The 11,112-nt window shown below is 41.0% G+C and overlaps 1 protein-coding gene across 2 annotated transcripts in view; it reads right to left on the bottom strand.

The window, feature by feature from the left end:
• Positions 1 to 4,282: 4,282 nt before the first annotated feature.
• tfcp2l1 (transcription factor CP2-like 1) overlaps positions 4,283 to 11,112 on the bottom strand; it is a 53,158-nt gene continuing 46,328 nt past the window's right edge. For both annotated transcript variants that reach the window (XM_043694202.2, XM_043694205.2), the window contains one exon: positions 4,283 to 9,789. In XM_043694202.2, the coding sequence (XP_043550137.2) occupies positions 9,752 to 9,789 (38 nt within the window). In that variant the 3' untranslated portion in view covers positions 4,283 to 9,751. The remainder of the gene's footprint in view (positions 9,790 to 11,112) is intronic.

Below are 11,112 nucleotides of genomic sequence, written 5' to 3'. Positions count from 1 at the left end.
TTAAGATTTAATTGTATATCAATGCTTGTACTTGAGAGTTTTGTTTATTTTTGTAAACTTGTAAAAATGTTAAATTTCCAATAAAAATATCTATTTAAAAAAAAGACTTGCACCAACAGAAAAGCCCATATTCTCTACATGAAAATGATTGTTGGCAGTTATGTTTCAGCTAAGTTGTCAAACTGAGGACAATGTTCCCAATTACACTATTTCAAAGTCAAGGCGAGGGGTTCTTCCCATTATGATAGGAGAATGCAAGGACTACAGACTTCACTAGTTTCGAAATCTCCCCTCCCACCACCTCATCCCAGATTCAACCCTCCCAACTTAGCACCGACCTTTTGAACAGTCTTACGTGTCCATCTTCCTTGCCACCTATCTGCTCCAGCCTCCCCACTGACCTAACACAATTACCCCGAACCTGCATTCACCTATCGTCTTCCCAGTTACCTTGCCCCAGTCCCACTCCCACCCTGCTATTTATCTCTCAGCCCGCACCATATTCCTGATGAAGGGCTTATGCCCAAAATGTCGACTCTTCTCCTCAGATGCTGCCTGGCTTGCAGTGCTTTTCCAGCACCACCCTTTACGTCTCCCCATTATCCCTCAGTTATCCTTCAAAACCACTAAATTCAATCATCTGCTCAGAAGAGCATGGGTAAGATATTTGGCACATAAGGCTGCACCACTTTACACAAGGTTTGATTCGGCTTGGCCTTCCCTTCTGCAGCCCCATAACTTCTGCCAGTAAAACATCTAATCTAATCCTTAATAAATTTAAAGACCCAACTCCAGTACCTCTAAACCCTAACAAGCCTTTGAGAAAAGAAACAAATCTCATCTCTACCTTTGGGTGGCACGGTGGGTTAGCACTGCTGTCTCACAGCGCCAGGGATCCAGTTTTGATTCCTGCCTCTGCGCAAACTCTACACAGACAGTTGCCTTCTCCTGGGTGTCTGTATGGTTCCTCCCACAGTCCAAAGACAGGCAGGTTAGGTGGATTTGTTATGCTAAATTGTTTCATAGTGTTGGGATGTGCAGACGAGGTGGATTAGCCAGAATAAATGAGGGTTTATGGGTCTGAGTGGGATAATTTTGGGAGTTGGTGAGGACTCGATGGGCTAAATGGTCACTTTCTGCACTGTAGGGATTCTACTGAAAGGGCGACCTCTCATTCTTAAATAATGCCCACTAGTTTTAGTCTTTTTCACAAGTGAAAACATCCCGCAGATGCTCAAACTACCCAGTCCCTTCAAAGTTAAAAATCACACAACACCAGGTTATAGCCCAACAGGTTTAATTGGAAGCACACTAGCTTTCGGAGCGATGCTAGTGTGCTTCCAATTAAACCTGTTGGACTATAACCTGGTGTTGTGTGATTTTTAACTTTGTATACCCCAGTCCAACACCGGCATCTCCAAATCAGTCCCTTCAAGATCTTAAGAATCCCACTCTTTCTTCTAAATCCTAGTGGGTATGACCCTAATTTGGTCAACTTTTCTGAATAGGATAATTCATTGTCATCATGTCATGGGTGTTTGTGGGAGCTGGTTGTGAAAATATTTCTTCCATTGTAACAAGGTGGACACTTCTAAAAGCAAAAGGCTGTGGATGCTAGGAATCTGAAACAAGTACAGAGATGCTGGAGAAACTTTGCAGACCTGACAGAGGGAAATGGATATCATTTTTCGAGTCTGGTATGACTTCTGTTCAGAATGTTGGCTTCAGTTCTGAAGAGTCACACCAGAGTCAAAACATTATGCTTGTTTCTCTCCTAAGGTGCTGCTGAGACACTTTTAAAAAGGAAATAAGGAAATACGCAAAGAAAAAAATAAGAGATGAAGGTAAACTGGTCAAAAATATAAAGGAGGATAGTAAAAGCTTTTTTAGGTATGTGAAAAGAAAAACATTGGTTACGACTAAATTTGGGCCCTTGAAGACAGAAGCGGGTGAATTTATTACGGGGAACAAAGAACTGGCAGAAGAGTTGAATTTGTACTTTAGATCTGTCTTCACTGGGGAAGACACGAGCAATATCCCAGATGTAATAGTGGCTGAAGGATCTGAACTGAAGGGAATTTATATTAGGCAGGAAATGGTGTTGGAGAGACTGTTAGGTCTGAAGGCTGCTAAGTCCCAGGGTACTGACGGAGGTGGCTCTAGAAATCGTGGATGCATTGGTGATCATTTTCCAATGTTCTATAGGTTCAAGATCAGTTCCTGCGGATTGGAGGGTGGCTAATGTTGTCCCACTTTTTAAGAAAGGACGGAGAGAGAAAACAGAGAATTATCGACCAGTTAGTCTGACCTCAGTGGTGGGAAAAATGCTGGAGTCAATTATAAAGGACGAAATTACAACACATCTGGATAGCAGTAACAGGATAGGTCAGAGTCAGCATGGATTTATGAAGGGGAAATCATGCTTGACTAATCTTCTGGAATTTTTTGAGGATGACACTCTGAAGATGGACAAGGGAGATCCAGTGGATGCAGTATACCTGGACTTTCAGAAAGCCTTTGATAAAGACCCACATAGGAGGTTAGTGAGCAAAATTAGGGCACATGGTATTAGGGGAAAAATACTGACATGGATTGAAAATTGGTTGGCTGACAGGAAACAAAGAGTAGTGATAAACTGTTCCCTTTCAGAATGGTATGCGGTGACCAGGGGTGTGCCGCAGGGATCAGTGCTGGGACCGCAGCTTTTTACAAGTACATTAATGATATAGATGAAGGTATTAAAAGTAATATTAGCAAATTTGCTGATGACACAAAGCTGGATGGCAGGGTGAAATGTGAGGAGGACGTTAGGAGAATACAGGGTGACCTGGACAGGCTAGGTGAGTGGACGGATGCATGGCAGATGCAGTTTAATGTGGATAAATGTGTAGTTATCCACTTTGGTGGCAAGAACAGGAAGGCAGATTACTACCGAAATAGAGTCAAGTTAGGTAAAGGGGCAGTACAAAGAGATCTGGGTGTTCTTGTACACCAGTCAATGAAGGCAAGCATGCAGGTACAGCAGGTAGTGAAGAAAGCTAATAGCATGTTGGCCTTCATAACAAGAGGGATTGAGTATAGAAGCAAAGAGGTCCTTCTGCAGCTGTACAGGGCCCTAGTGAGACCACACCCGGAATATTGTGCATAGTTTTGGTCTCCAAATTTGAGGAAAGACATTCTGGCTATTAAGTGCAGCGTAGGTTCACGAGGTCAATTCCCGGAATGGCGGGACTATCTTACGCTGAAAGATTGGAGTGACTGGGCTTGTATAAGCTTGAGTTTAGAAGGCTGAGAGGGGATCTGATTGAGAAGTATAAGATTATTAAAGGATTGGACACTCTGGAGGCAGGAAGCATGTTTCCACTGATGGGTGAGTCCAGAATCAGAGGACATCATTTGAAAATAAGGGGTAGGCCACTTAGAACAGAGTTGAGGAGAAACTTCTTCACCCAGAGAGTGGTGAGTGTGTGGAATGCTCTGTCCCAGAAGGCTGTGGAGGCCAAGTCTCTGAATACTTTCAAGAAAGAGTTTGATAGAGCTCTTAAGGATAGTGGAATCAAGAGTTATGGAAATAAGGCAGGAACAGGATACTGATTGAGGATGATCAGCCATGATCATGTTGCATGGTGGTGCTGGCTCGAAGTGCAGAATGGCCTACTCCTGTACTTATTGTCTATTGTCGATTTAAAAATTTTATATTCACAGTAAAACCTTAAAGTGCTGTCTGAGGCTTTGCAGAATTGTGATTTATTTCCTTTTCTTTAATATTGCCAGGTGTGGAAGGTTTGAGTTATAAGGAGAGTCTGGAACTTGTTTCACTGGAGCGTAGGAGGTGGAGAGGCGTTTTATAGAGGTTCTTAAAATAATGAGGAGTACAGATAGAGTCAACGGTAGTTGGCTTTTCCCTAAGATGGTGGATTTCAAGACCAGGGGGGCACATTTTTTACGCGAGAGGAGAGAGACTTAAAAAAAGATATGGGGGCAATTTTTTTTTTTTACAGAGTCATTCGTGTGTGGAATGAACTTGCAGAGGAAGTGATGGAAGTGGGTGCAATTACAACATTTAAAAGGCATTTTGATAAGTCCATGAATAGGAGCGGTTTGGAGGACCTGGGGCCAGAAACAGGCTGGTGGGACTAGTTTAGTTTGGGATTACAGTCAGCATGGACAGGTTGGACCAAATAATTGGTTTCCATGCTGGTTGACTCTATACACATAAATACCAAAAGCAGAATCTGTCTTTCTCTATATATTAAAAAAAGACAGCACATGTCAATGTTGTTATAAAAGGTAGATTTATTCAATTGGCTAGTGTACAGGCCTTCAGGTACAGAATATATTCCACTTCTGAGCTGAATTGTACAGAGGCCAGTGCAAAACATGCTTCTACATTAAAAAAAGTAACAACATTCAACATTTTCCAACCAACCACCCCCGTGTTATCTCCACAATCCTGCCGAGTTTATATATTCGCCCACTGACTGCAAGAAAAGTGTAAGAGAAAACCCAGAGAGCCAGTTGAAAATGAATTAGATGTGCTAAATTTGCCCAACACTAAGACAATATACATTTGCTACACTTAATTGGTAGGAGTACAAAAACATTTCCAAGGTATGTAAAATAGTACTTCAGACTTTCTCGAAAGCACATAATCAACTCAAAAAAAAACTAATCAAAATGCACAATACTGGGGATGCTGGAAATCTGAATAAAAAACAGGAAATGTTTCAAATCAATGCCATTTCATCATAACTTGGAAGAGATGGATGCTTAATTGGTTGGTGGGATAAGAACAAAGACAAAAGTTCAGACATTTCCTAAACATCCTTTTTAGCAGTGCAGCAGGTGGGACTTGGTCCCGGGTCTCCTAGCCTAGAGGGAAAGAAACTATCACTGTACCATAAGAGCCCCAAGACAGAAGTTTATGACACAATAATTCTGTGTCATCTATTTAAGCACTTCACAACCTTCCAGACTCAATACTGGAATTTAACAATTTCAAACCATGCTCTTTGCCCCCATTTTTCTTGTCTACCATGAGTTCATTTTTTTTCTTCTTGTTTTTGCTTTAGACAGCAGCACACCTGCTCTAGGGACATCTTTTGTTCTGGATGTAGCTATGTTTGCTGAGCTGGAAGGTTCATTTCCAGATGTTTCGACACCCTATTAGGTAACATCTTCAGTGGGGTTCAGGCTAAGCACTGTTGAAATTCCTGCTTTCTATTTATATGTTTGTGTTTATTTGGGTTGATGATGTCATTTCCTGTGATGTTATTTCCTGTAGTGAAGTCACTTCCTGTTCCTTTTCTCAGGGGGTAGTACATGGGGTCTAACTCGATGTGTTTGTTGATAGAGTTCCAGAAGAAACCTAAACATATAAATAGAAAGCAGGAATTTTCAGCAGTGCTTCACCTGAGGCCCACTGAAGATGTTACCTAGTAGGGTGACGAAACATCTAGAAATGAACCTTCCAGCTCAGTGAGCAAACCTACATCCAAAACCTCAACCTCAGCTACAAATCTTCTCAAAACTCACTAACATCTTTTGTTCTGTTCTGTGTCTCAGCAGCATTCCCTCTGGCCCTGTAAGTCTAATTCTTCCACCACTTAGTCTCTCCTGTCTTCTACTGTATCACACACCTTGTCCCATCCACTGTCGTAAACTGTTAAGTCGGTTTCTCTCTCAGAGCTGCCAGATCAGCACAGGATTTGCTGTATTTTCTGTTTGAAAAAACATATTAAAAGACAACAAAGCTAGAAATTTGCCTGAAACATCACTGCACTAAACTCATTCAGTACAAAGATTATGCCCTAAACTGCTGTGAGGCAGTGTTCCAAAATGCAGGGTTAATAACAATGAATGTTCATTGTTCAACAGAAAAGCAGTAAATCATAGAACACAACAGCGCAGTACAGGCCCTTCAGCCCTCAATGTTACACCGACCTGTGGAACCAACCTGAAGCCCATCTAACCTACAATATTGCATTCTCGCCCATATGCCTATCCAATGACCATTTAAATGCCCTTAAATCCTGTGGACTTCCTGTAAATAGGCAATTTGCTACAGAACTGCATGCAATTTATTGCCATCTGGGGAAGTGAAGCCTGAATTCCTTGCCCTAAATATAAACTTGTGTTGGCTTTTCCAAATCAAATTAATGATATTTAAATTCTAGCTGGCCACATTAGAATTTCCTTGGCTGGGCACATTAGAATTTCCCTGTCCGTCACTGCAGATAGGCACAGCTTCCTTGTGAAGGGATCAAGTACATTCAAAAAGGTGTTTTCCATAACTGAGCCTTGGTCAGTTGCCTGCATCATAGATGATTGAATAGATCTGGTTAATATTCATTATCAAACACAACACTCCTGCCATGTCTCTCAATCCTAACCCTTCAATCAGCAAGTTTTAATATTATAATTATTATGACAAACAGGGACAATGGTTCAAAGGTGGTCATTAGAAATTAAGGCCACAATTTTCCCTCCTTCAGGCGGTGTGTGGACGGAGCCATGTTAGATGTCGAATGCTGAGAAAACATGCCAGATCATGTGCCAATTAGCTTACGGTAAAAAAAAAACTCACAACATATCCATTTGAAAACACAACATTTCAGAGCCTTGCTCCTTCTTCCGGTGCTAGACAATCAGCTTAAGAGTAGACTGGAAACCTTTGACAAGCTTCTCAATTTATCAATTCATCAGTGTCCAGGTTAGTCAGAACTCTGGGTGAGGCCTACGTTTCAGGGATCCAAAGGCAAGAAGGCAGATCATTTTCTTTTGCTTCTATTGGGATGGGGTTGTTGGAAAGGGCAGAGTGGTGGCTTTCAGACTTTCACTCTGCATGGGTGCTTCCAAAGCCCCAAACTGGGGCAAATAGAGACCCCAAACCAGACTAGCAAGTTTCCAGATGGAAAATCAATGCACGCTAGAAAGGCAGGTAATCAGGGAGGTGAGAAATTGAGGGCTTTAGGTGGCAATTAACTGATCATTTAAAGGCTTTAACTAATAATAGGTCAAGCAAGTCCCCTCTGATTCTTCTCACCCACCATTTGATAACTAACGTGGTGAGAAGAGGGTGAATAATGCTCTCGAGCCAAGTTGCCCAATTATTTTCCATTATTGCCCTGAACCATGGGAAAACTGTGTCCTAAAATTATGAAACAAAAGCATTCATAGGCCAATTTAATAGCTCATGATTTGTTGGAAATTTCTGGTTTTATGGAAATATATGGGTTCACTTAATTTAATTGGTAGGTCAGCGATTCAATGTCTCCCAGCTGAGGGTGAGTAACAGAACTAAAAGAATCCCTACAGTGCAGAAAGAGGTCATTCAGTCCACCCATCTGCACCTACCCCCAAACTATCCCCGTAACCCTGCATTTCCCACGGCTAATTCAGCTAGCCTGCACATCCCTGGACACAATGGACAATTTATTATGGCCAATCCACCTAACCTGTACTCCTTTGGAATTTTGGAGGGAACTGGAGAACCCGGATGAAATCCAGGTAAATACGGGAAGAATGTGCAAACTTCACACAGACAGTCACAGGGTGGAATCAAACCCAGGTCCCTGGCGGTGTGAGGCAGCAGTGCTAGCCACTGAGCCTCTATGCTGCCCTCTGGTATAGGCAATCTGGTAGAAACAAGCCTCCTATTATAGAAATAAAACCTAAATGCCTTGGTATGGCCAACAGGATGATTATACTCCCTCCTCCCCCACTTTCCCTACCTTCTAGTTTTCCACACCTCAAGTTGCTCGATGCAGCCAAAGTATTAGAACAGTCTTATCCACCTACCATAAGCTAGGACTAGGCCTGCTAGCAAATCACTTATTGCTGGCCTCTCACTTCAGATGCTGCATGACGGAGAGTCAATGGAAGAGTTGGAGTGGGTGGAAATCCCTCCAGACATGGCAACATTTAAATGGAAGTAATTCAACTTGGTTTAATGTGTCTTGACAACTGCAGCAGGATGTCCAGCAAAATAAAAATGGGCTTCATATGTTGCAATTGTAAAAGAACTACTTACTTTGATTAAAATGCAAAAACAATTATCTACCCTGGGTGACTTAGCAATTGAGCAACTGTCATGTAAACATCAACAATTTGGAACCAATCACTTTGCAAATAACCTTCAATTAAATACACACAGTTAGTAAAAAATCCCCATTGAGAGAGAGTGCCTGTGACATACAGCAAGCTCTGGGTAGTCATTCAAGCCCTTGTCTGAGAGAAAAGGTTGTCTTTGGATAATGAATAAATTCATGCATCAGATTGTCCAAATCCAAAAGAGTCCAACGTGAACTAGCTTCAAACATACAACAAAAAAAATGGCCAGAGTTCAAAAAAGCAGGTTTATTTACTTTGCTGCTCCTCCTCTTATCGCACAGAGTGCAGATCCATCATAAGGACTGTAGCAGTTCAAGATGGCGCACCAATTTCTTAAGGACAAGTAGGAAAGAGCAAAGCCCATTCCCATGAACAACTAAAAATATACCATCATATCTCTTCAGCTTTTGAGTTATCACTTCTTTCCCCCCAACCTTAAAATCTGATCCATGTCTTTTCACTCCTTTACTTTCATGATTTCTTTTATCTAATAAAACCTAAGGATGCTCTTGAACATGGATTAGTCTGATTAATAAAAGGAAAATAATATATTCTTCATCTTACCTTACAACTAATATACATAAAGGTTAGTTGTCTGGCTATCTCTCTACTCTCTTTACCTCATTCCCCACTGCAGCACCATGTATAGGAAATAGATTGTCAGTACTTGACTGCGATCATAGCTTTATATTAGAAAATACTTAAGGGCACAGGCCTCTAAAGTTAAGAGTCACAGCATATTCACAAATATCTCATGAGGATAGGTTTGAATAGATAGCTGTGGCCTGTGTAAGAAAATTTTGGATAACTCAAACTTTAGCCTGGGTCCTTAAAATCAAGACAAAGTCTGGACTTTATGGAGCATAAGCATTTCAAGAGTTAGATGGGGATCATGAGTATAGGAGAAAGTGAGGACTGCAGATGCTGGAGACCAGAGTTGAAAAATGTGGTGCTGGAAAACACAACAGGCCAGGCAGCATCCGAGGAGCAGGAGAATGAGTATGACAAGTTAATTTCACTTCTTTACAATTACAAACCTTTTCAAATAAAACTACAAATGCAAACAAACTGTTTGTTATCAAAGTCACCGGTAAGCCAAATTTCATTTCACTGACATGGGAAGCTTTATGAAATTTAGCTATTTGTTTTTGGAATGATTTTTGTCAATTTTTATTCTGCCTGAAAACTGCAACTAGCGTTTATCATGACTAAGTACAAAACAAATGAGAGGAGGAAAACATGGTTTTTAGTCACTCCACTTATTAGAAAATAGCCAGGAATCAAAAGAAAAATTGTCCACCATATCTAGTGCGGAATTAAGCAAAACATTTTGTCATGTTACCTTGTATACAGCATAGCACCTCCTATTGGGGAACTTGGTAAAATAATGCTAAAAACAAAAGGATTTTATCATTGCCTTCTTGCTTTCTTTCCCCAAATATAATAGTCACTCTGATAAAGAAAAAAAAAATCTTTTTTTCCCTCAAAGACATTAGAAAAATTCAGTTTCAACTGTGGGCAATTCATCTTTTGCCTGATGATCAGATTGTTGTCCATGTTCGACAATGATGACAACATTCAAATAATGTGAAAGCACTCAATCTTCCTCCTGATGTCGGGGAATCAGGTGCAACTTTTGTCATTTTAAGATGATGTTGTACCCATCATTTCTCTCAGCTGTGAAGAACACACAAGAAGTTTAAGTTTCATTCACCATAACAGCAGGATAACTCGAAGTGGGGAAGGAACATAGGGCAATTCTTTAATAACAGAGAACAATTGATGGCATTAATTCCACAAGGAAATATATAGCAGACACTTTCACCAATCATTAAGGCTAGGGCTGGTGTAGTGGTAATGTTACTGAGCTAGCAACCTGGAACCCAGGTTAATGTCCATGGGATGTAGATTTGAATGCCACTATGACAGAAGGTGAAATGGGAATTCAGGAGAGAATCTGGAATTATTTTTAAAAAGCTAACCTAATAATGATTATGTAACCATTGTCAATTGGTGTAAAAACCTGTCTATTTTAATGGTGTCCTTAAGAGAATAAAATATGCCGTCCTTACTGGCCTACACAAAATTCCAGTAGTGATTGGAATAATGTCAGTCAACTCGACCTCATTAGAATATTAATTCGACCAGGTTAACAGCCCTAGTCAGGAGCCCTGGCTGACAGATATAAGTGGGAGTGTCAGGGGTTCAGGTGGCTCTGAGCTAGCTAGGTCACTGTCATGTAATGTGCACATGTAAATAAAGGGTGACTTAGTGACGGGATACTGGCTTCATGAAGTTATTTCACACAATGTGGATGGTACCTAACTCCCCTCGAGGCAATCAGCAATGGGCAATGTCACCCACATAGGAACACAATAAGAGGAGTGGGCCATTCAGCCCACTCAACTGAATTCAATACATTCGTGGCTGATCTGTGGCCTAACTCCATATGCCTGGCTTGGACCGATATGCCTCGATTCCCTTTCTTAATAAAAAAAATTGTCTCAGATTTAAATTTAACAATTGAATTAGCAGAGACTGCCACGTGAGGAAGGGAGTTCCAAACCTCTTCGTGTGCGGACGTGCTTTCTAACATCTGTTTTGAATGACCTGGCCCCAGTTCTTAAACTATGTCACCTGGTTCTAGAATCTTAAACCAGATGAATGAATAAAAGATATCTGAAAACATATTCTCTATGGCCAAGCTCTTTGACAAGAATGAGGAGAGACAGTGCTAATGTGACTGGACTAGCATTCCAGAACCTCAGACCAATGTCTGGAGACATCAATTCAAATTCCACCATGGCAGAAAGTGAAATTTGAATTCAATAAAATCTGGAATAAAGATCTGGCTGAATGGTGTTCGTGCAACTTTTGTCAATTGTGGTGAACATCTATCTGATTCATTAATATTCTTTAGGGAAGGAAATCTACCATCCTGATCTGATGTGATCTGGTCTGGTCTGATCTACACATGAATCCAGAACCCAGCAATGCCAT

Source organism: Chiloscyllium plagiosum, unplaced genomic scaffold, assembly GCF_037043375.1.
Source record: "Chiloscyllium plagiosum isolate Xiang-an unplaced genomic scaffold, Cpla_swu_hap1 HiC_scaffold_7, whole genome shotgun sequence".
In the NCBI taxonomy this organism is placed as follows: domain Eukaryota; kingdom Metazoa; phylum Chordata; class Chondrichthyes; order Orectolobiformes; family Hemiscylliidae; genus Chiloscyllium; species Chiloscyllium plagiosum.
Note: the sequence above shows the minus strand (reverse complement) of the source record. Positions and strands in the feature narration are given on the sequence as shown.